Source organism: Dermochelys coriacea, chromosome 2 (genome assembly GCF_009764565.3).
Source record: "Dermochelys coriacea isolate rDerCor1 chromosome 2, rDerCor1.pri.v4, whole genome shotgun sequence".
Taxonomy (NCBI): domain Eukaryota; kingdom Metazoa; phylum Chordata; order Testudines; family Dermochelyidae; genus Dermochelys; species Dermochelys coriacea.
The window spans coordinates 111,548,206-111,574,312 of record NC_050069.1 but is presented as its reverse complement, the minus strand read 5'-3'; the positions used below and the strand labels follow the sequence as shown (position 1 = coordinate 111,574,312).

The 26,107-nt window shown below is 44.2% G+C and overlaps 1 protein-coding gene across 5 annotated transcripts in view; it reads right to left on the bottom strand.

Annotated features, from left to right (window-relative positions):
* Positions 1 to 26,107, bottom strand: part of KIF13A (kinesin family member 13A) — a 200,521-nt gene that overhangs the window by 103,225 nt on the left and 71,189 nt on the right. For all 5 annotated transcript variants that reach the window (XM_038389681.2, XM_043508323.1, XM_038389682.2 and 2 more), the window contains exons 3-4: positions 16,543 to 16,555; positions 3,430 to 3,490 (exon numbers count right to left, since the gene is read on the bottom strand). In XM_038389681.2, coding sequence (XP_038245609.1) covers positions 3,430 to 3,490; positions 16,543 to 16,555 — 74 coding nt within the window. The remainder of the gene's footprint in view (positions 1 to 3,429; positions 3,491 to 16,542; positions 16,556 to 26,107) is intronic.

Genomic DNA, 26,107 nt, shown 5'->3' with positions numbered 1-26,107 from the left:
CACCATATGCAAAAGCTATATAAGGGAGGGAGTGTCATCACGTGGCGATCTTCATTCCTCTCACAAGACTCCTGGAAACACTGAGGAACAAAGACTGAACTGGAGGAAGTGCTGGACTCAGGCTAAAGGGATTTCCAGCCTGTGAATAAAATACCTGGGGATTCCAAGCTGTAAAGCATGTTCAACTTGCTCCTTAAGAGTCTGCAGCCTGCTTGCATCATCACTTAAGGTGAGAATCTGCTAATTCATATCCAATCTATTTAGTATATAAGCTTAGTTTGTGTTTTTTGATGATTTGCTAGGTAATCTGCTTCGAGCTGTTTACTACCAATAATCCCTAACATCCATCTTTTGTAGTTAATAAACTTGTTTTTGATTTACCCAACCAGCGAGTTGGAGTGAAGTGTATGGGAATCATAGCTCAGAGGCAAAGGTGTTGCATATTCTTCTCCACATGGAGGGAGGGGGTGAACTTTCTGAGCGTATGTACACTGCACAATTCTCTGTGCAGCGCAAGACGGTTTAATTTTGTTTTTATACTCCAAAGGGGGTGAGTGCCTGGGGAGCTGCCTTAGCTGTAGCCTCTCTATTGTTGGTTCATTGCAGGAGCTGGATAGAGAGCCTGCATGTAACTGCAGCTGGGTGTGTCGCTACCCATATGAATGCTGGTGAAAGTGCAGGCTGGAAGGCTCTACAGCTTGTCACAGCAGTACAGTGTGAGCAGGAGCCCAGACTGCTGGGTCAGGGGGCTCAGTGGTACCCCAGTTCCAGGTGGCACCCCAGGGGGAAACCCCTCACATCATGTTTTTAGCACAGGAGGATCCCCAGTTCAGTCTTTGGTGTTGGACAAGATGTACATTTGCACAGTTCCTAGCATAATGGGGACCTTAGCCCATGACTGGAGTCTTAGGTGCTACCACAATACAAATAATAAATCAGCAACCACAACAAATAAGATGATCAGGGCAAAGCTATAAATCCATTAAAAGCAACTAAATAGTGAAGATATCAAAAAAGAGGGAAAAAATGTTGATTCCACTGAAAATAAGGGAATTTTAAGAGTTCTGATCACTTCTGCACTCAGCTGTTTGGCATTAAAATAAGGTATATTATTGTAGGACGTGGAATAGAGTCAGTTAACACAAGATTGATTTAGCCAGCCAAAAGCCCAGTCACTTTATGTTAGAGCAGATAAAAGAAAATCTTTTATCCTCCCCCAAAATTTATGTTCTAGTGCACACCATCTGTTTAAAAGAATTAAGACAGTCACAAGATAATTCCAGCAATGTACAAAATCGTATTAACTGATAAGGGATTGTAAAAGCATCTTTTTTCATCAAGAAAATCTTGAAAAGGCCTTTGGTTGGTTGGTTTTTTTTGCTGAAGAGAGGGATCAAAAGAAGTATCGCCATTCTACAGTCTGATCAAACAGAGTAGGGTTGTATATAAGTACAGTTCTCAAGCTAAAAAAGTCAATAGAACTTTTTTTGGATGGTATTAGAGGAAACTTGGGTGTAACTCAGAGATCCAAGTAGGCTGCAGAGGGGTAGGGTTGAGGTAACTCCCATTAAATTAATTTGGGGTGGGGTTTTGCTGAGACAACAAATGGATTTAAATTTAGTTGCTCATTTAGTTCCAGGCTCTCTCCTTGGTCCTATTGAAGTCAATAAAAAGACTCTCACTAACTTCACTGGGAGAAGTTTGCTACATAAAAAGGCCTCACCCAGATTAGGCAGGTAAGTGGCACAGTAGAATCCATTGACCTGATTACCACTGCTGGAATTCAGATCTGATAACTATGGTCTGCAACAATAAAACCTCTCCAATGCATCATCAAGGATCTACAACCTATCCTGAAGGATGACCCATCACTCTCACAGATCTTGGGAGACAGGCCAGTCCTTGCTTACAGACAGCCCCCCAACCTGAAGCAAATACTCACCAGCAACCACACACCACACAACAGAACCACTAACCCAGGAACCTATCCTTGCAACAAAGCCCACATTGTCCACATATCTATTCAGGGGACACCATCATAGGGCCTAATCACATCAGCCACACTATCAGAGTTTCGTTCACCTGCACATCTACCAATGTGATATGCCATCACGTGCCAGCAATGCCCCTTTGCCATGTACATTGGTCAAACTGGACAGTCTCTACATAAAAGAATAAATGGACGCAAATCAGACGTCAAGAATTATAACATTCAAAAACCAGTCGGAGAACACTTCAATCTCTTTGGTCACTCAATTACAGACCTAAAAGTTGCAATTCTTCAACAAAAAAAACTTGAAAAACACACTCCAACAAGAGACTGCTGATTTCGAATTAATTTGCAAACTGGATACAATTAACTTAGGCTTGAATAGAGACTGGGAGTGGATGGGTCATTACACAAAGGAAAACTATTTCCCCATGTTTACTCCCCCTTCCCCCCCAGATATTCTTGTCAACTGTTGGAAATGGCCCACCTTGATTATCACTACAAAAGGTCCCCCCTCCCCCACACTCTCCTGCTGGTAATAGCTCACCTTAAGTGATCACTCTCTTGTTACAGTGTGTATGGTAACACCCATTGTTTCATGTTCTCTATGTATATAAATCTCCCCACTGTATTTTTTACTGAATGCATCCGATGAAGTGAGCTGTAGCTCACAAAAGCTTAGGCTCAAATAGATTTGTTAGTCTCTAAGGTGCCACATTGTTTTCTTTTAACAATAAAAGGCACATTCTGTAAGAGGTAGCGTAGCTAAAGCCAGTTCACGTCATTAGAACATCCCCTAATGCCATTGTCTTCTGAAGATACAAATAATGTCTATTCAATCAAAATGGTTCCTTTTTCAGATATTAAAAGTTTTAAGGTAATAAAAATAAGAAGTTATATGACAAGAGGCAGTAGTGACTGGCCTGACAGTCTGACACTGAACATCAAGCTACTAGAGAAGGGTACAAGTTGGAAATTTGACCTGTCATCTGCTTACTAGGGTTTGAGTGACTATGATTAAATGTTTTGATGAAGAGAGATTTTTCCTCTTTGCAGCAGTCAGCGGGCTCTGCCTCAATCTGGTGTGGGACACGGAAAACACATAGTCTCACGACGAGCTTTAGGACCCAGAAGTAATTTCTTCTAGAGAACTGAAATTTCACCTTCATTGAAAGAACCATTCCTCAAAGGAGGCTAGAAGGAAGAAAACATTAAAGCTTATAGGTTAAAAAAAGCCTCCTTTTGTAACATTATAGTGGGCCCCTAAATTTTGTGTTCTTTTGAGCTGAGGAGAATCCACTCTGGTGGGCCTAGTCCACTGAAAGGCCAAAAGTCTGTTTTAATGAGAAAAAGGTCAGTGGATCAGCCAAAGAAACAGAAAATTATCCATTTTCAAAGCATTTATACACTGCCAAATATGGTGAAAATCAGTGACTTACCTGCATATTTTGTGGTGTTTGATTCATCCATGGACCAGAAGCAGTAATCAAAGGCAAACACCTGCATAAGAGTGTAAAAGACAAATGAAGAGCTTCCAACACACAAGACTTCCATCCCTGAAGCACAACTCCTTATACCTGTTGGAATGACAGATGCACCACAGTATTTCCACCTCCCCGCTCTCCTGCTGGTAATAGCTCACCTTAAGTGATCACTCTGGTTACAGTGTGTATGGTAACACGCATTGTTTCATGTTCTCTGTGTATATAAATCTCCCCACTGTATTTTCTACTGAATGCATCTGATGAAGTGAGCTGTAGCTCACAAAAGCTTATGCTCAAATATATTTGTTAGTCTCTAAGGTGCCGCAAGTACTCTTTTTCTTTTTGCAAATACAGACTAACACGGCTGCTAATCTGAAACTGTCACTATTTCCACAGAATCTAATACAGATCCCATCAGGAGTAAAATAGTCTCGAAGTCTGAGATTTGTCCTTGGTTGCATATATTACTATACTCCAAAATTTTTGTTTTAAAATATTTAAGTTACCATAATACTTAAGTAAAACAACGCAAAAATGTGTAAGAGCCACATTTGTCTTCCTATGTTGAACAGTTTTCCCAGAGTTCTATGAATTCAGTTCATAGCATTGGGGGTGGGAGAAGGGGAGTAGTTATTATAGGGAGGGCTGGTAGCACCATTATTAAGGTTGCCCCACACTTTCCATTATAAGACTGTTTTCAGTTGCATACAAGACTTTGCCAGCTTTAAGTATCTGAGCTGAAATATTCCATGTCAGGTGTCCACCTAAGGCTAATTCTTTTTGGTAAGTTTCAGCCAAAGCAGTTCAGCCTTTTCTCAGAAAGAGGGTAGGGAGAAATAAGTTTAGCCATGTTAAAAATTTCTTAGATCCGTTTCTTTGAGAAGCTCTAGTATCAGCATACTTTGCAGCCAAGTCTTGAAATTTGTCAGGGTCTGAGCCTGTTGCTATTACAAGGGAAATCTGCCCAACTTTGGCCAAGTTACAAGCCTTTCAAAAATCTGCATTTGCACATGCTAAGAAGAGATTTTGGAGATTTTTAACTACTAATATCTAAGAAGATTTGGTACACAGTGAGCATGCTCTAACCCAGGAGTGGGCAATAATTTTCGCAGGGAGGCCACTACAAGAATTTTGGTAAGTCGTCACGGGCTGCACATTTCTATATTAATGGAAGGGGTGTGGGCTCTGGGAGGGAGTTTGGTGCAGGAGGGGGCTCTGGGCTGGGGATTGGAGTGAAAGAGGGGTACAGGGTCTGGGAGGGAATTTGGGTGCAGGAGGGAGTTCTGACCTGGGGCAGAGGGCTGGGAGAGGGAAGGGGTGCGAGGTGCAGGCTCTGGCCTCTGAGGTGCTTAACACAGGCGGCTCCCAGCCAGCAGTGTATTCAGGCGCGCTGCCTGCATGCTGTGGCCCCGCGCCGCTCCTGGAAGCGGCCGGCTGCTGGCACCTTGGCATGTCTCTGCATGCCCCTTTGGGGGAGAAGGGCAGTGAGTCTCTGTGCACTGCCCATGCCCACAAGCACCAGCCTCGCAGTTCCCATTGGCTGAATACAGACTAACATGGCTGCTAATCTGAAACCTGTCACTATTTCCACACTCACCTCCCTGAGTGGAGAGTAAGGTGGGTGCAGCCTGGTTGGGAGCAGGGAGCCAGGGTCTAGCTGCCCGGCTTTCTTGTCAATTTCAAGGCTACAGAGCCCTGAAATTGTCTAGACAGCTAACAGGTGATGTAAGTCATGCATTGTCTACACAGATACAGTGTCTCCCTAACTGCACCGACATAAGCCCTACACCTCTCGTGCAAGTGGAGTTATAATGGTGCAGTACGGCACTTACATCGGTGAGACAAGGTTGTAGTGTGTACGCTGACATAATTAGGTTGTGGTAAGCTGTCTTACGTTGACCTAACTATGTAGCGTAGACCAGGCCTAAGACTAGCCAGGCAAGGAAACTGGGACCGGGAGCTGGGAGACAATGACTGAACACGGGGATGGTAGAAACACAGATTGGAGAAGGAGCCTGCTGAGTGGAGGTAACATCGCTAGACAAGGAAACTAGGTGTCTCAAATAGGACACTGAGAATTAGTGTACATTTTTAACTTTGACCTCTCGGTGCCTCAGCTCCCCATCCACAGGTACTGTGAAGTCCGCGAACACTAATGATCAGCATGATAAAACTTATGAGGAAATTAATAATTCTGTCTTCAGAGAAGAGTTTGAACTCTTGTGCAGTAAATGAGGACTAGGACCACATATTGAACAATGAGAGTAAAGCAAAATATTGAATAGATGCTCACTGAGTACCATCATCCCTCCTGCACACTGAATGAGGCAGGATCTAATGAAGAAAATAGTATAAAGTCATGTAAAAACATTATAACAATCTGACCCCTTTGTGCATATGCAATGTTTCACACACAACCTTGATTCTAGCATTCCCTAACTTTTGCATAATTGTCTTTACACCTTAATATTTTTTAAAGTGATTTTTGTATATGTAATATAAAAATAACACACTTTATAATATTCAAGTCAGAACCCACTATGGTAGGCAAAGACTGGAAACAGACAATTTTTCTATATGAAGTCTACTAAAATTCAGAAGTTTAGAAATACATTGTTAAAGGTATATAAGGCATCTGGGTACACATCCCTCGTTTTTAGTTATATGCAACTTTGAAATACAAAGACACGTTCTAGTCTATTAATCTTTGATTGTACATCACTCAATACAATTGGGCCAGTCCTGATTAGGTCATCTGAGCTAATACATACATCACATCATAGGAGTTTATTCAATGATGATGCAAGCTCCGAGTTCAATAATTATATTCATATAGTCAGTGATGAGCTGGCAAAATCTTAACAACCGGTTCCCTCCTCACCCCAAGAGGGGGTCGTGGCCCGCCCCCAACCCCCGGGACTCCTGCCCTATCCAACCCCCCCACATTCCTTGACACTCCCCCTCACCCCATCCAACCCGTGTTCCTTGATGCCCCCGCCTGCCCCATCCACCCCCCTCCCCTGTCCCCTGACTGCCCCTGCTACCAGGCAGGAGAATCTCGTGGGCCACCGTAGTGGTTACCCGCCCTGCCCCGCCAAGCCAGAGGAACGTGCCGGGGGGCGAGGTGGGGAGTTACCTGGGGCGAAGCATCCAGCAGGTCCCTCTGGCTCCTAGGGGCAGGGTAGTAAAACTAGGGGGAAGCAGGGGGAGCAACCGACTCTGTAGGTGCTCCAGGGCTGGAGCACCCACGGGAAAATTTGGTGGGTGCAGAGCACCCACCAGCAGCTCCCCGCCCGGCCCCAGCTCACCTCACCTCCGCGTCCTCCCCTGAACGCACCGCCCTGCTCTGCTTCTCTGCCACCCCCCCAGGGTTCCCGCAAATCAGCTGTTCGCATGGGAAGCTGGAGAGGGCTGAGAAGCATGCAGCGGCTTCACGCTCAGGTCCAGGGAGGCAGAAATGAGCTGGGGAGGGGAGCGGTTCCCCTGCATGACCCCCATTGGGTTACCTGCTGTGGCATGGGCGGCCCTCCTCACACCCCCTCGCCCCAGCTCACCTCCGCGGGCCTGAGTGCGAAGCCGCCACTTGCTTCTCAGCCCTCCCAGGCTTCCCACTCAAACAACTGATTTGCGGGAAGCCGGGGGAGGCACAAAGAAGCAGAGCAGGGTGGCGCATTCAGAGGAGGAGGCAGAGGCGAGGTGAGCTGGGGCACAGAGTTGCCGGTGGGTGCTGTGCACCCACCAAATTTTCTCCGTGGGTGCTCCAGCCCTGGAGCACCAACGGAGTGCCTAAGGTGCCACTCTTGGCCGGTTGTTAAATTTAGAATCCCTTTAAGGAACAGATTGTCCCTCGCAGGACAACCGGTTCTAAAAGGGCTTCTAAATTTAACAACCGGTTCTAGCAAACCAGTCTGAACTGGCTCCAGCTCACCACTGCATATAGTTACCAAGCAACAGCCATATTATAAATAAATTCAAAATGGCTGTGGTATTGAGATTCAGATTTCCGTTACATGAAGATCAGACAGGAAACTCAGTTCTGGTACCCTTGACTCAACTCACCATATGAATACATTACATTAAGATCTTTCAATACACAAAAGAAATGAAGAATTTTGTATTTCTGCATATAGTGTACATATACCTGAGGCTCTAGTGGCTCCGCTTTGCTAAGCATCTAAATAAACCTTAAATGTGGTCTGTTTCACTGCTGGTATTCAGAACCCTTTCGGCAGCAGAAAAACTGATAATTACATTAGTCTCACTCTGTTATTGCACGGGAAAACAATCAGCAGCAACAGAAGGACTGAAATTATTCATGGGGAGGATGACCTAGAGAGAGAAGCTGGAAGAGAGGGTTCAGTGAGCATTAGAGAGGCAAGTAGGAGACTGGAGTCCCCTGCCCAACATTCATGTGTTGGGAACAAGGGAGGAAGAAAAAGATTCCTTCTCTCCTTCCATCAGCCAAAGGAAAAACAGAAATCCTACCAGGCAGAGATTGTCATGCAAGATGAAGTCCACCTCCTGGTAGTATGGGACAATATCCTAGTAGCATCTGCCGTATTCCAAACGGGGAGAGGTGGGGTTTGTATTATCAGCAGAGAATTGCCCCTGAAGCTCAATGACTAGGTCCCCACTTAACTTTCATACGGTCTTCTGGTTGATAGGTTATAATAGGAGTGCCATTTCCACCTCACTATATGGTACTTTAAGAAACACAATTAAGAGGATTGCTCAGGACTGTCTACGTTTTCTTTGAGACATTTTTTACCTACAAGTTGGCCTGTATGTTATAAACAATTCATCTGAAAACTGTATGTTCTGTTCTTCCAAAGAAAGGAACTGTCCACGTCAGTGGCTTTAATATCATATTATCATGTAAAATATTTCCCACTTCTTATGGCTTCTGTAGTTTGGTAGGTCCTTTGCCAGTTTTCACTGGATTGGATGCTGTTTTTAAGAATTAGTCACTTTACAATTGACTGCACTCCCACGCTACAAGGCAATTAAAAGTGGTCAAACAGACTATACTTTACATACACAGTTAAGATTCCACCTACCCCATGCTCCAACATAATATGCATCTTTCAATAGTGCTAAATTGCAATGGGTGGAGATCAGGGCAGGTGAACAGTCTGGGACTCCCCACAGTGGCCCGGGCTCCCTGGGTGGCTCTTACCACTGCCCAGCTCTGGCTTCTGGCCTGGCCGGGAAGAGGACCTCAGTGGGAAGAGGAGCAGCAGAGGACAGGGCCATGGAGAGGGGTGGGGCCTCATTCCCCCTTTCTACCAAGGTTCCGGCACTGTTGCCCTTGGGGGTAGGGGGAAGGCACCTGAAGGGGTTACTCCTAGAGACTGTTCCAAAAGTGAGGGCATAACACTGATCCTGTGGATCCGTAACACCATATCATTCAAAGAAAGATAAACATGGATACATTTTCCTATTCTTCATGCTAACATCCTCAGATCCACTACAATGAGATTGTCATAAAAGTATGCCTCCAAAGTGGGAAGCAACAGCATCCTTTAAATATGAGCTTCCAAAACAAACATTTTATAAACAAATATTTCCTCCAGTTTCCCGAGGCACGAAGACATCTGACAAAAGAAATGAAATGACATTGGCCAATATGCAGAATTTGGTGAACTAAAAGCCATTTAGCAGATCTTAATACAGGACACATGATAACTCCACCTTGCAGTTATCAATGCCCCTAAGGACTAGTTTTTGATGCTTAACTAAAGAAGGAATATTTCTTGAATTTATTTAAGGAATGAACGCTATGACAGTTGTGAGGACTACCTGTCTGAATTAAAATTACAAATCTTGTCTCAGAGAACGCCATCCGTTTCAAATAAAACGCTCATCTGACCAGAGATAGTAGCCCTCAGGAGGTCTACTTTAATGGATAAAAAGTATAATGTCACTTCCTGCAGGGGTTCACTCTGGGCAATTCTGTAAGAAGAAGGTTCCAAGTCACACTCTATGACCTTGCAGGGTTGGAATAAGGCTGATGCCCTAATGAAGCACTTAATGTTCAGATTTGTGCAAAAACTTCCTTTTATTGAACATGCTGAGGACATTATGCTACCGCACTGAAGAGGGATTTATCTCCTTCTTGAGGAAAAATTCCCTTTGCTTTTTCATTCTTGTTGGGAAGGAGGTATAAATAGGACATTAACCGCTCACATGCCCCTCACCTAAAAAGATTAGATAATGTTTATACTTGTCACTAACAGGGATTACAGCACCGCAGGTGGCACATTTGAAACCTGGGGATTTCTGCATGGTAGCCCAACCTAAATTCTCCAAATTACTAACTACTCTAAAGCTAAAACTAGGCTAAGCTAGAGCTATATATAGAAGGAGAATTTTCCTAAAGGCTGACTAAACTGGAGCTCAAAGACCGATCGGGAGCTCTAACACTCACCACAGACAGTAAGGGTATGTCTACACTACAAAATTAGGTCGAATTTATAGAAGTCAGTTTTGTAGAAAGCGTTTTTATACAGTTGAGTGCATATCCCCACACAAACGCTCTAAGTGCATGTAGTCGGCGGAGTGTGTCCACAGTACCGAGGCAACAGTCGACTTCCGGAGCTTTGCGCTGTGGGTAGCTATCCCACAGTTCCCACAGTCTCCACCACCCATTTGAATTCTGGGTAGAAATCCCAGTGCCTGATGGGGCTAAAACATTGTCGCGGGTGCTTCTGGGTACATATCGTCAGGCCCCCATTCCCTCCCTCCGTAAAAGCAAGGGCAGACAATCGTTTTGCACCTTTTTTCTTGAGTTACCTGTGCAGATGCCATACCACGGCAAGCATGGACCCTGCTCAGCTAACCGTCACTGTATGTCTCCTGGGTGCTGGCAGACGCAGCACTGCATTGCTACACAGCAGCAGTTTATTGCCTTTTGGCAGCAGACAGTGCAGTATGACTGGTAGCCGTCGAAGTAGTCCTGGGTGCTCTTTTAACCAGGCGCCAGGGCAAACATGGGAGTGACTCAGCAAGGTCATTTCCCTTGTTTCCTCTCACGGCAACTGAGTCCTACCGGCAGTGCACTGTCTTTTAATCTGTAACCAGTAGAAGATGATGGCCAGCAGGTATATTGCACCGTCTTCTACCAAGCACCCGGGAGATGACTATGGCTAGTGGTCGTACTGCATAGTCTACTACCAGCAAGATTTATAAAGATACATGAAGTGGCTCAAAACAAGAAATAGACCAGATTTGTTTTGTATTCATTTTCTCCTCCCTCCCTCTGTGAAATCAACGGCTTGCTAAACCCAGTTTTGAGTTTTATCCTTGAAGCGGCCATTCAGTTTCTCGCAAAGCCACCCCCTTTGTTGATTTTAATTCCCTGTAAGCCAACCCTGTAAGCCATGTCGTCAGTCACCCCTCCCTCCGTCAGGGCAACAGCAGACAATCGTTCCGCGCCTTTTTTCTGTGCAGACGCCATATCACGGCAAGCATGGAGCCCGCTCAGATCACTTTGACAATTAGGAGCACATTAAACACCACACGCATTATCCAGCAGTATATGCAGCACCAGAACCTGGCAAAGTGAAACCTGGAGAGTAGGCGACATCAGCACGGTTACGAGCGATGAGGACATGGACACAGATTTCTCTCAAAGCACGTGCCCTGGCAATGTGGGCATCATGGTGCTAATGGGGCAGGCTCATGCGGTGGAACGCTGATTCTGGGCTCGGGAAAAAAAGAAGAGTGGTGGGACCGCATAGTGTTGCAGGTCTGTGACAATTCCCGGTGGCTGCGAAACTTTTGCATGCGTATGGACACTTTCATGGAACTTTGTGACTCGCTTTCCCCTGCCCTGAGGCGCAAGAATACCAAGATGAGAGCAGCCCTCATAGTTGAGAAGCGAGTGGCAATAGCCCTGTGGAAGCTTGCAACGCCAGACAGCTACCGGTCAGTCGGGAATCAATTTGGAGTGGGCAAATCTACTGTGGGGGCTGCTGTGATGCAAGTAGCCAACGCAATCAAAGATCTGCTGATATCAAGGGTAGTGACCCTGGGAAATGTGCAGGTCATAGTGGATGGCTTTGCTGCAATGGGATTCCCTAACTGTGATGGGGCCATAGACCGAACCCATATCCCTATCTTGGCACCGGAGCACCAAGCCAGAGAGTACATAAACCGCAAGGGGTACTTTTCAGTAATGCTGCAAGCACTGGTGGATCACAAGGGACGTTTCACCAACATCAACCTGAGATGGCCAGGAAAGATACATGGCGCTCACACCTTCAGGAATTCTAGTCTGTTTTAAAAGCTGCAGGAAGAGACTTTCTTCCCAGACCAGAAAATAACCGTTGGGGATGTTGAAATGCCTGTAGTTATCCTTGGGGACCCAGCCTACCCCTTAATGCCATGGCTCATGAAGCCATACATAGGCAGCCTGGAGAGTAGTCAGGAGCTGTTCAACTACAGGCTGAGCAAGTGCAGAATGATGGTAGAATGTGCACTGGACATTTGCTGGCGCAGTTTACTGACTCAGACCTCAGGGAAACCAATATTCCCCGTTATTACTGCTTGCTGTGCGCTTCACAATATCTGTGAGAGTAAGGGGGAGATGTGTATGGCGGGGTGGGAGGTTAAGTCAAATCGCCTGGTTGCTGGTTACACACAGCCAGACACCAGGGTGGTTAGAAGAGCACAGGAGGGTGTGGTGCACATCAAAAAGTTTGAAAACCAGTTTCATGACTGGCCAGGCTACAGTGTGAAAGTTCTGTTTGTTTCTCCTTGATGAAACCCCCCGCCCCTTGGTTCACTCTACTTCCCTGTAAGCTAACCACCCTCCCCACCTCCCTTCGATCATCGCTTGCAGAGGCAATGAAGTCATTGTTGCTTCACATTCATGCATTCTTTATTAAGTCATCAAACAAATAGGGGGATAATTACCAAGGTAGCCCAGGAGGGGTGGTGGAAGAGGGAAGGACAAGGCCACACAACACTTTAAAAATTTAAAACTTATTGAATGCCAACCTTCTGTTACTTGGGCAATCCTCTGGGGTGGAGTGGCTGGGTGGCCGGAGGCCCCCTCACCGCGTTCTTGGGTGTCTGGGTGAGGAGGCTAGGGAACTTGGGGAGGAGGGCGATTGGTTACACAGGGGCTGTAGCGGCGGTCTGTGCTCCTGCTGCCTTTCTTGCAGCTCAACCATACACTGGAGCATATTAATTTGATCCTCCAGCAGCTTCAGCATTGAATCCTGCCTCCTCTCATCACGCTGCCGCCACCTTTCAGCTTCAGCCCTCTCTTCAGCCCACCACCTGTCCTCCTGGTCATTTTGTGCTTTCCTGTACTCTGACATTGTCTGCCTCCACGCATTCATCTGTGCTCTGTCAGTGTGGGAGGACAGCATGAGCTCAGAGAACATTTCATCGCGAGTGCGTTTTTTTTGCCTTCTAATCTTCGCTAGCTTCTGGGAAGGAAAAGATCCTGTGATCCTTGAAACACATGCAGCTGGTGGAGAAAAAAAGGGACAGTGGTATTTAAAAAGACATTTTATAGAACAACGGGTACACTCTTTCTTGGTAAACCTTGCTGTTAACATTACATACATAGCACATGTGCTTTCGTTACTAGGTCGCATTTTGCCTCCCCCCATCTCCAAATGATAAGGGAAGACACAAGGAAATGTAACTATATTTTTGTAAAATTATATCACTGTGGCTAACAGTGGGGAACATTTCTGTTCAGCCATAGGCAAACAGCCCAACAGGAACAGGCACCTCTGAATGGCCCCTTAAGAAAAGCATCCTATTTCAACCAGGTGACCATGAAGGATATCACTCTCCTGAGGATAACACAGAGAGATAAAGAACGGATGTTGTTTGAACGCCAGCAAACGTACACTGCAATGCTTTGTTCTACAATGATTCCCGAGTACGTGCTACTGGCCTGGAGAGGTAAAGTGTCCTACCAGGGTGGATGGAATAAGGCTGCCCTCCCCAGAAACCTTTTGCAAAGGCTTTGGGAGTATATCCAGGAGAGCCACGAATGCCAGGGCAAATTAAATCATTAAACATGCTGGCTTTTAAACCTTGTATAGTATTTTAAAAGGTACACTCACCAGAGGTCCCTTCTCCGCCTGGCGGGTCCAGGAAGCACCCTTGGGTGGGTTCAGGGGGTACTAGCTCCAGGTCCAGGGTGAGAAACATGGCTGTTGGAAAAACTGGTTTCTCCGCTTGTTTGCTGTGAGCTATCTACAACCTCATCATCATCGTCTTCGTCATCCCCAAAACCTGCTTCCGTGTTGCCTCCATCTCCATTGAAGGAGTCAAACACCACACGGTTGGGTGGTGGTGGCTGAACCTCCTAAAATGGCATGCAGCTCATCATAGAAGCAGCATGTTTGGGGCTCTGACCCGGAGCGGCCGTTTGCCTCCCTGGTTTTCTGGTAGGCTTGCCTCAGCTCCTTAAGTTTCACGTGGCACTGCTTCGGGTCCCTGTTATGGCCTCTGTCCTTCACGCCCTGAGAGATTTTCACAAATGTTTTGGCATTTTGAAAACTGGAACATAGTTCTGATAGCACGGATTCCTCTCCCCATACAGCGATCAGATCCCGTACCTCCCGTTCAGTCCATGCTGGAACTCTTTTGCGATTCTGGGACTCCATCATGGTAACCTCTGCTGATGAGCTCTGCATGGTCACCTGCAGCTTGCCACACTGGCCAAACAGAAAACTGAAATTCAAAAGTTCGCGGGCCTTTTCCTGTCTACCTGGTCAGTGCATCTGTGCTGTCCAGAGTGCTGTCCAGAGCGGTCACAATGGAGCCCTCTGGGATAGCTCCCAGAGGCCAATACCGTCTAATTGCATCCACAGTTCCCCAAATTCGACCCAGCAAAACCGATTTCATCGCTAATCCCCTTCTTGGGGGTGGAGTAAAGAAATCTATTTTAAGAGCCCTTTAAGTCAGAAAAAAGGGCTTTGTCATGTGTAGGGGTGCAGGGTTAAATCGATTTAACGCTGCTAAATTCGACCTCAACGCCTAGTGTAGACTAGGGCTAAGAAGGAACTGAGAGGGAGGCGGTGATACCCCTTTATACACTGGGCTCAGCGCATGAGGATAGTGGGAGTACGTGCCACCTGCTGGTACAGTGCCAAAAGTCTCCGATTTGAGTGCACTGGGTGCACATATACCTACAGAGGAGTGTACAACACACAATCACTCGTAGTAGAACAAGAATTTCCTTCTGCCTCCAACAGATAGGGGAACCTTATACACATTAAAAGTTTTGCATTATAGTGCGACGATTAATTAAAATCTCATTAACACGACCTCAGTTCAAGTTTGACATATGCACAAGTTTTTACATTATAATGTGAGGCAGATTACTGTGCTTTATCTCCAAATGATAAGGAAAGACCACACAAGGAAATGCGACTATATTTTTGTAAAATTATAAAATTAGATGTTAAATAATTGTAATTTTTATGATGATCAATAGTCCTATTTTGCATTAGATATGTCACAATGTTACATAAGAGTACAGAAAGCTTCTCTATCAATTCATACTAATTTAACAGAGGTATATAATAAGACTTTGTAGCTAATATGGGCAACACGAAAAAGTTATTTTTTTTTTCCCCAAACACAAATACAAGGTCTAATATTTTCCTTTCCTTTCTATGTAGGACACACAGCATTTCCTCTTTAAAACCACCTTAGCAACAAATACAAGGTCTAATATTTTCCTTTCCTTTCTATGTAGGACACACAGCATTTCCTCTTCAAAACTAACTTAGCAACCCATTTACCTTCACCTGCCCAAGACCTGATTAAAATTTTGCATTATATTTCAAATACCTTAACAACCAAATGCTTTACTGCATTACAGTACTCTGTCCCATCCTCCTTTGCTTGATGAAATCTTCAGAATGACACACAGCATTACTATTTAACTGCAGACATTTTTAGTTTTCAGAAGGGTTGGTAATGTAGCTCAAAACATCTAATCTTGTAGTTAGATGGCTATTTTTCTTAAAATATACATCAATCACTATTCGTTGATGACCTAGACAAGTATTTTGTGCTGTTATACTCCCTTTGCAGAAGCAACTGAAGCCCAATTCCAGATTTCTACACACTCCCACTATCATAAAGAATTATGGTACAAAAATCAAGGAAGTAACACAAAAGAAAAACCCAGACATGGTAATTCCACCTCTGTCTGAAATACAGAAATAAAAGTAGTCCAATGTTTCCCAAACAGAAAAGGATAACAAAAATGTTAGAAGCTTGAAAATGAAATGGCAGCTGGCTTGTTCCGTCTCACACATGCTTACACAAGCTATATTTTACAAAGTAGTGTCCTAACATATCACTGGTACCTGCACTTTATACCTGATTCTACATTATGTGAATGTATATATTCACATACACAATGTGATTCAACATTAAGAGAAGAAAAAATAAATAAAAACAACATTAAAGAACAAGGTGGTGACTATTTATCATTATAGCAATGTCGTCACCTGTCCCCTCCTACACACACACACACACACACACCCTTTTTTTAAAAAAAAAATACATAGTTCAGAAAATCCTCTCTAGGGTATTTACTGCGTCAGGTGCTCACAGGCTGCTTTGTCAGATAATCAAACCTGAAGAATGACAATTTCAAAAAAGGACATTTGCTTCTTATCAAATCCATTTCCTGCATTTTAGTACTTTTAAAATATTTTTTTTTAAAAGCAACATTATGTGTAACGATGTATTATTATTCTGCATGGAGCACTTATTTCCACCTACAAAAGAATTTTTAAAAAAAGGTACTAAAATAACAGCATCTCCTGGTTGCACAATTTTAGGAAGCAGTGTTCCTTTATCTTTATCTTTCTGTACATTTTAATCCAATTAACATGCAATTTCAGTCTGATCTAAGAAATCTGTAATTTGAACACAATATGTGAAACAAGTGTTTCTTTAATAGATTTTCCTTTAATGGCAAAATTCACATAACATACTAATAGAAGATACTGGGCATTTCTTCAATATTCAGCATTTCTGAAGTCAATATATTTACAAAGTGAGACATCGAACACTTACCTTTGGTGGTTTTCTAGATGTTGGAGAATCAGCAATGGCCATAAAGAGGATTGCCAACACATCAGGCAGATCACAGGAAGGCAATAAAAAGAAAAATACAAACAAGGTGAACGTCTAGCATACCTTTGAACTTTTCATATTAAATGCTTCGTACATAAGTAAAATCAAGTGTACAGAGTATTGGATTCCAACACTAATTATATATGTGTATACATACACACGCACACTCAATCTGAAATGTAAGATGATCACTTACTGTGGCAGGGCATAGCCCAAGTGACTTCAACGGGGTTTAGCACTGACCCAGAAGTCCAACATGTTACATATGTTGCAGGATTAGAATTTAAGCAAATCTACACATTTACTACTTTGGCAGAGTAAGTTTGGTTATTAAATGAGGAAGAACAAAAAAGACTGAACATTTTTATCTTGCAGTTTGCTTAGAACTGGGAAATATCTATTTTTTATAAATATCAGTTGCATCTCAGTTTAGCTTTGTGATATTATCCTGATAGAATGCATAGAGTTAAATCAAAGGAACTTGTAAGGGGGAAACAAAATGATGGCACAGACATGACATGTACAGTAAATAGTTTCAAAGGAGTTAAAATAAGGACTGGGCTATTAACTGAGAGGTCTCCCAGCACTCTAAAAAAACCCATCTCCACAAGGGGCATAGCTCCCAGCGCTGGTGCACTGTCTACACTGGTGCTTTACAGCACTGAAACTTGCTGCACTCATGGGGGTGTTTTTTCACACCACTGAGCAAGAAAGTTGCAGTGCTGTAAAGTGCCAGTGTAGACAAACCCTCTGTCAAGACTACAAAGGTTTACTCTTCCCAAGGCTATGCCTAGGGTCAAAGGAAGATACTAAGCCATTATAGAAACCCAAAGCCCTAGAAAAGGATGGGGTTGAGTGAGTTCCTGGGGGCTACTCAGGGAGTGTCAGTAAGAGCTGAAAGACATACAAGCTGGGGGGAGGAGGAAATGGGACAAAACACACACAAATTCTAGCAAGGCACTCTGCTTCTCCTTAGCCAGAGATGGATGAAATGTACCAAGGCTTGCAAAGAATGAATAAAGCTTAGGCAAAGGGAAATATGTGTATAGACCTTTACTATTTTTACTCTTTTGTTCTGTATGCTTTGTACCTTTGGGTGAATAAATAAATTTTGTTTTGAAGAAATGATTTTTGAGTCACTTTAATCAGCTGCTGTCACAGGTCTCGGGTTTTTGCCATTATTTTGTTTCCTGTTGGTTTCCCCCTTGCAGCTTCTTTTGATTTAATTCTATGCATTCAGCCAGAATCATATAACACAGATAATAATAGATACACATCAGGTTATAAACTCTGTTCAGCCTATAGTGTTAACACTGTTGGGAAACAGGTGGGCTGCCACCCACAGATCCAGTCCTGGAGCAGTTAAACAGCATAGTTCCACCCGGAGATGGGTGAAGGTAGTGAGACCTAATCCCCAAAGGGGCACACCTGCAATGGACTAAAAGGGATCTACAAAAACAACAAGGAGTCCGTGGCACCTTAAAGACTAACAAATTTATTTGGGCATAAGCTTTCGTGGGTAAAAACCCACTTCTTCAGATGCATGAAGTGAAAATTACAGATGCGGGTATTATTATACTAACACATGAAGAGAAGGGAGTTACCATACAAGTGGAGAACCAGTGCTGACAGGGCCAATTCAATCAGGGTAGATGTGGTCCACTCCCAATAATTGAAGAGGAGAGGTCAATATCAAGAGAGAGAAAGCTGCTTTTGTACTGAGCCAGCTATTCCCAGTCCCTATTCAAGCCCAAATTAATGGTATTAAATTTGCAAACGAATTTTAGTTATGTAGTTTCTCTTTAAAGTTTGTTTTTGAAGGTTTTTTTTGTTGAAGTGTGGCTACTTTTAAATCTGTTATAGAATGTCCAGGGAGATTGAAGTGTTCTCCTACTGGCTTTTGTATGTTACCATTCCTGATGTCTGATTTGTGTCCATTTATTCTTTTACGTAGAGACTGTCCAGTTTGGTCAATCTACATGGCAGAGGGGCACTGCTGGCACATGATGGCATATATCACATTAGTAGATGTGCAGGTGAATGAGTCCCTGATGATGTGGCTCATGTGATTGGGCCCTCTGATAGTGTTGCTAGAGTAGATATGGGGACAGAGTAGTCAATGGGCTTTGTTACAGGGATTGGTTCCTGGGTTAGTGTTTCTGCAGAGTTAAGGGAAAGGAAGTGTGAGGGAGCAGACAGAATTTGCTCCCTATGAGAGTTCCCCCAAGACCTCTTCCACTCAGTTCCCCAAGAATTCAGTTAGACTCCAGTCTCAATGCTCAGGTTCCTTTATTTGGCATACAGCAAAGCTACACTGAGTTGATGAGACTCAAGTGTAGGGGGTGGGTATAGGGCACTGGTTTTCAACCTTTTTTCATTTGCAGACCCCTAAAATTTTCAAATGGGGGTGCAGATCCCTTTGGAAATCATAGACAGTCTGCGGCCCCCCACTTGTCCGCAGACCACAGTTGTAAAGCACTGCTCTATAACAACAACCTTTTGCAGACTCAGACACTGCAGACCAACAACAGGTTGAAAACTATTGGCATAGGGCATATCACACATCTCCAGTTACACAGAAAACCTCTTTCTTTATATATATTTACACATTACATTGCATTACATGCTTTGGGATAGGGTTCGTCACTTTGTAGGAACCAATCTCTGTACAGTACACACATTCTGTGTACTACTTATTAGTTACCTCTTATGCTTTATCCATTGTTATCTTGCCCATTGTAAATGTTCTCTGGGTGTTCCCCCTTATTTTAGCGAGTATAGACATTCTATTTCCAGCCTGCTGATCCATTTACTTCCTTAATCCTGTCTCCCAAGAAATGAGGCTTCACCCATGTCCAATTACTCATATCAAGACAGGCATACATTCAAAGAAATACTCAGACATGTCAGGAGACCAGCAGGAGAATGGAGTTGTCTGTACACTGACCCTGCACCAGCTCAACACCCTCCAACCTTACTCAACAGCACAGCTGCTGTGGAAAGAGTGCTCCACTGCTTCTTAAAGGAGAGCCTCACACCTAGTGGTTTTGGGGAGGAAGAAAAATTAACAGTCTGGGGATATATTAACTTTACTGGAAAATTCTCTGCAGGGCTGATGGGCAGACCACACATGTCCCTCCTTGACCCACTACAGGATCACCAAACACACCGAGTATCCAGTTGAGGAAAGGGGAGACAGATGCCATGTGGAGTCAGTTAACTGTCTTGCTGAGCAAAACAATCCTGAGTGTATAACCCTCACATCAATAGTTCTTTGTGAAGTGGATCCACTGAGGTGCAATTGTATCCAGAAGGTTTTCTTAACAAACAAATAGTTTTATACATCCTCTGTAAAATATTTCCTTAAATTTATGCAGATATGATTGGGTAATTTTTTCCTGTTATCCTCTGAAACCTATTTCATATATTTTCTTAAAACAGTGAAATTTTTATTGGTGATGGGCAGATGCAAGCTCCCAATTGCCAATTTCATCCAGCAAGATGCTCATCACTCAGCAGATTTTCTTGATTTCAAACCACAGGGATTAGCTAGTGTCTATTGTTCCAAAATTCTTTTCTTGACAGCAAGCCCAAACTAGCAACTCAACAACAAGAACACCTGCTGGTTCCACCGGCAGCAACAAGGGCAAAGGGTCTCTGGAATCATTCAACTGTCTTAGATAACTAAAAAGAAAAATACATATTGTAATTTGAAACTTTCTGCCAATTCATGGTAATCATCATCCTGGCAATAATTCAGACAGAGAAGCACCACAAGATTCATTTTGATCTAAGGACTTGCTTTATTTTTTTTTTAAAGCATATGCAATTTAATTGATATTTCAAAAGACAATCTGGAGACGTGTTATGATTTACCAGTATTAACTTCCTTCAGTGCAACTAGATTTTCACGTCAATGTATATCTCTGTTTTGAAAGATATGCCATGCAACACACAGGCCCCAAGCCCTGTATCCATTAGTACTGTAATCCATTTAGTAATGTATTATCTCATTCAAGATGAGAAAAATGATTCTGTAGCTGTAAACCCAGCAGAACACATGCTGAAAAAAATGGTCTCTCCACTTCAAAAAAGCACAAGAATCAGAAAACAAGCAACGATTAGCATATGGTTCAGTTACAGCAATCAGTATAACTGTCTTCGCTTTACACTACAGGCACTTGCAAGATCCAAAACATGAAAAAAATTATCAATGGTAGATGTGCGTATTTCAGTGTTGAGTTTAAACTTACTGAAAACCACTATTCTAGATGTCACAAGATGATGCCCCCTAAAGTGAAAAACGTGGAGGACTTCAAGAAACATTGCCAAGTATTATCTAATTTTGTAAACTGGACAGACAACAGTGGCTTTCGTTTCAATCTGTTTGATGTGGAGAACTATAGAATAACCCAGTTCCAAGAATAAGCTATCCACTACCAGTTCAGGCCAAGTGATTCTCTAGGTCAAAGATCTCAAAACTGTCCTGTCTGAATACTTTGAGGAGCTTGAAAAATTTGTTTACAAAACCAGAACAAACATGACCAAATTCCAGTGGTTTTGTTTTTTAATCTTCAGAAATTAAAAGCTATTCACACTCATTCTTATAGCCTACTCAAAGACATACTTTCACATCAGCACTTCAACTGTTTGGTTAACTTCACCGAGGTACACCAAGATTTTAGGATGCATAAACCATTTCTCTCAAATTTTCCTTCAGTTAAAGAAAACCAATCTGTAAAAACATTTACCAATGTTTGTTTGTGTTGCTACTCCATAATTTATGTTTATCTTGTTAAAATCATATTCACAATACACTTGTAATTTACTGAAAGAAGTAAGGAATTAACTGCAAAAGGTATACTTTTGGTTTGGGCTGGGATGCGTCCTTGAACTCATGCGCATTTCCTCTTCAGCACAGCTACATGCCATTCACCACTGGCAACAGCAGCAAGTGAAGGTGTGTAACCAGAGTACATTTATCTACCCGGTTGTCTACTAATGACACCGCACATTGATTTGTATTGCAATAATACTTTGTTTTCTTATTAAAGAAAACAAATCCTATATCACACTTTTTAGCAGCTTCAAAATGTCTCTCTACCATACAGAATATTTTGCATAGAAGAATGCCAGTTAGTTTTTCTATATTCTGACTTCAATGCTACTTTTGTGTAATGGAAAGTAGTTTAACATTTACTTATACTACGGCCCACACAGCTTAATCTTGTTCACATTGACTTTCATAGGAACACAGGCTGGCCCACAGGGAGAATTGTTCCAATATTTCCATTCAAGCTTCAGATCAACCAGAAGAGAAGCTCTTCATTTTATAAAAATGTACACTGCAAAAATCCATCTAGTATCTTTTCCTTCCACTTTATAAGTAGCATTAACAAACTGACTTCAATCACAGTTTTCAACACCTTTGAAAATGAAAAAGTAGGTGTAAAATTACGTACTCAAAAATGGAGAATCAAAAGTAGAGGGACCTTTTGAGAAACTGGTCTTATTTGACTCCACTAAATAACCAGTGATTTCACAGTAATTCCACTATAGTTATTTTGGGTTTTAGTGACTATTCTGTGGATCTCTCTCATTTCTCAGCATTAGTTTAAGAAGACTAAGCAACCAAATATGAAGATTCTAGATGATGTATAAACTATGGGACCTTCACCTCATTTTCAAGCTGACTACAGCAAAACTTATTTTTTTAAGAGAGAGTCATAACATGGTGGGAGCATTTCATGACCAATATCATTTTTAATGGCCAAAATAATTTTTTACCAAAAGAGATGAGGTAGTTGTGATGGGCTGGACCCCTTGGGAAGTCACCTGATGTGCTGAGATACCACTGAGTCTACCTGTTCTGACAGCATGGGCCCCCTTTAACTGGTCTTCCTGAGCCAGGCTCTTAAAACCTTCTCTCTCTCACACACACACACACACACACACACACACACACACACACACACAGGCAGGGCCATACCCAGCTGCAGATCAGCTCTGGGAAGACTCAGTTTAAGGGACTTGCTCCAGCACTCAATGTCCACCTCCCTTGGAGTACAGATCCAAAGACGTATTATATTCGCCTCTTCGACCCTCCATGTGGAAGAGGGCATGCACAATTTCTCAGCCCTCTCCCAGTTAGAAATCACAAACTGGGTTGCATTATAAACCAGAAATAAATTTATTAACTCTAAGAGATGTATTTAAGTAGTTAAGGAGGTAGCAGACAGAACAAGGTAGATTACTAAGGGCTTGGCTACACTTGCAAGTTCGAGCACGATAAAGCAGCCCCAGGAGCCCTAACTCACGACCCGTACACACTGGCAAGGCACATGCTGACATCCTGGACTCTGCAGCTGGAGCGCTCCTGGTAATCCACCTCCACGAGAAGCATAATGCTTGCTGTGCATCGGCTGAAATGCCCCAGCATCAGTCTGAACGAGGTGTTGCATTATTGTACTCTGATCGGCCTCTGGAAATGTCTCATAATCCTCTTAAGTCAAGTGGCCACTCTGGTCATTGTTTTGGAATCGGCTGTAGAAATGCAGATATGCCCTTTCAAAGCTCCGTTTCTGACAGCAGGCATGCTTATCTGCTCCGGGACAAAGCAAGCCATTACTGTGAAATGTTGCTTGCTGTGAGTGTGTGAGAGAGAGGCGAAGGACGACAAGGGTTTGCTGCTGTCTGAACTTACAAGACAGCATGCTGACATGCTCTCAGCCCCTGAAAAACCCACTCTCTCCCCCCTACATATAAACAACATACTCCCTGTCACACTCTACTCCATCCCCTCCCCCCCACCATTTGTAAAGCAGGTTGCAGCCATTTGCATACAGCGATAGCTACCACCATGCATTGCTCTCTGTGGCATTGCAAGAGCTGCTAATGTGGCCACGCCAGTGCACTTGAATCTGACTCTTTTCCTACTGCGCTCTCCAAGGGCTGGTTTTACTCACAGCGCTTTACATCTACAAGTGTAGCCATGCCCTAAGAAAACAGAACAGAGCACACAAACTAAGCTTAATATACTAAAGAAACTGGTTTAGGGGGAGAACTCACCTGTAATGTGGTTCTAATAATCTTCTTCACAGGCCAGGTGCCCTTCTAGCCTGGGCCCAGTTCTTTCCCCCTGTTCAGTCTTAGGGCTTGGCTACACTTGTGAGTTAGAGTGCATTAAAGGAGCCCCGGGCACACTAGCTCACTACCCTTCCACACTGGCAAGGCATGTAGAGCGCTTTGACTCCGCAGCTAGAGCGCTCCTGGTACTCCACCTTGGCGAGTGGAATAACGTTTTGTGTGCCCCCGCTGGAGTGCCATGGCGCCAGCGTGGACACTCTGGTCTGTTAGTGCATTCTGATTGGCGTCCAGAAGTGTCCCACAATGCCTGTTCTAGCCACTCTGGTCATCACTTTGAACTCTACTGCCCTTCCCTCAGATGAGGCATGGAGTGCTCTCAGCGAATCTTTCCAGGTGACCATGCAGCCATGCGCCAGGCAATTCCCAGTATGGAGCAATGGCAAGGTGCTGGACATCAGTGTTTGGGAGGGGGAAGAAGCTGTCCAGTCCCAGCTGCACTCCAGCCATAGGAATTACGATACTTTTGGGCAGATATCAAGAGATATCATGGAAAGGGGCCATGACCGGGATGCACTGCCATGCAGGGTTAAAGTGCAGGAGCCTATCGCAAAGCCCACGAGGCAAACAGCCACTCCGGTGTTGCCCCTGCTGTTTCTACAAAGAACTGAATGCAAAACTTGGGGGTGACCCCACCGCCACTTCGAGTACCACCATGGACACTTCAGAGCCCATTCAACGAGGAGGAGGAGCAGCAGCAAAGTTGGAGCGAGGGTGTTGAGGCAGAGGAAGACACCCCAGAATCTCTAGATGCATACAGCCAGGAGCTGTTCTCAAGCCAGGAGGAAGGTAGCCAGTCATGGTGGCCAGTGCTTGGGGAAGGACAAACACCAGAGGCTCCCATGGGCTGTGTGCGCTCGCTTTGGGATGGGCAAATTATGCTATTGTGTAGACTGTGCTTGCTCTTAAGTATGGGGGAATCATTGCTCTGTCTGGTGTGAACAATGCTGCTTCTGTTAAGTTTTGCGTTTTGCCTTTACAGATGCAACCTTGAGATCTCAGCCATCCGTGTTATCACCGGCTGAAAGACTCCAAAAAATCAGAAAGAGGCCATGTAGAAGCAAGGAAGATATGTTGCATGAAGTAATGCAGCATTCGAATACTGAAAATCAAAAAGTGCAGGAGTGGCAGGACAGTGAAAGTAGGATCCATCAGCAGAATGAGGAGTGCCGGCACAAAAGCACGGTGCTCCGGCAGCAAAGCATGGAGCGGCTGATAAGCATCATGGAGCGCCAAGCGGACTCTATCCAGGTGCTCGTAGCCATGCAGGTGGAGCACTACCCCTCCCCCCCGCAGCCCTTGTCCCAAAACTTTTCTTTTGTGCCCCCATGTCACCTCTAACCCACTTTCCCCAACATCTGGGTTCTTACGCCACCTGCTGCCTCCAACACCTGTAGCTTCATCACCCAGCCCTATGACTCTTACCCACTGCATTCAACCCCCATCAACATGCAGTATAGCCATCCTGAAGTGCAGCACTCATTGCACAGCACTCCAGACAGGAAGGCCGAGTATGGTAACAGGACATACGCAAATCTGTGATTGTACAGTTCCCCGCCCCACCCCACCCCCCTGCCCTTCCTGCTTCCCAAGCAGTTGTTTCTTTTCAATAAATGGAGTTTTTGGCTTTGAAAACATTCTTTATTATTGCATAAGTAAAAAACATACCTTAGCCCAGGAAAGAAACAGGCACTGCAAGTCAGCGTAGCAAACACAGATTCCTACCACCATTGGCACCATTGCACTTCACTCCCGTGCAGGGCACCAGACATTACTGGTGGCTTTCAGCCTCAAATTGCCCCCTCAAGGCATCCCTAATCTTTACAGCCCGTGCTGGGCCCCTCTTATAGCACTGCTCTCTGGCTGTTCAAATTCATCCTCCACGTGTTGAACCTCCGAGTTCCATGCCTGAGTGAATCATTCACCCTTCCCTTCACAAATGTTATGGAGGGTACAGCACGTGTATATAACCACGGGGATGCTGTCATTGGCCAGGTCCAGCTTCGCACACAGAGAGTGCCAGTGGCCCTTTACACGGCCAAAAGCACACTCCACAGTCATTCGGCACCAGCTCAGCCTGTTGTTGAACTGCTCCTTGTTGCTGTCAAGGCTCCCTGTGTAGGGTTTCATGAACCAAGGCATTAAAAAGGTAAGTGGGGTCTCCAAGGATCACAATGGTCATTTCGACTTCCCCTGCGGTGATCTTCTGGTCTGGGAAAAAAGTCGCGGCTTGCAGCTTCCCGAACAGGCCAGTATTCCAAAAGATGCGTGCGTCATACACCTTTCCGGGCCAGCCTGCGTTAATGTTGATGAAACGCACACAGTGATCCACAAGCACCTGGAGAACCACAGAGGAATACCC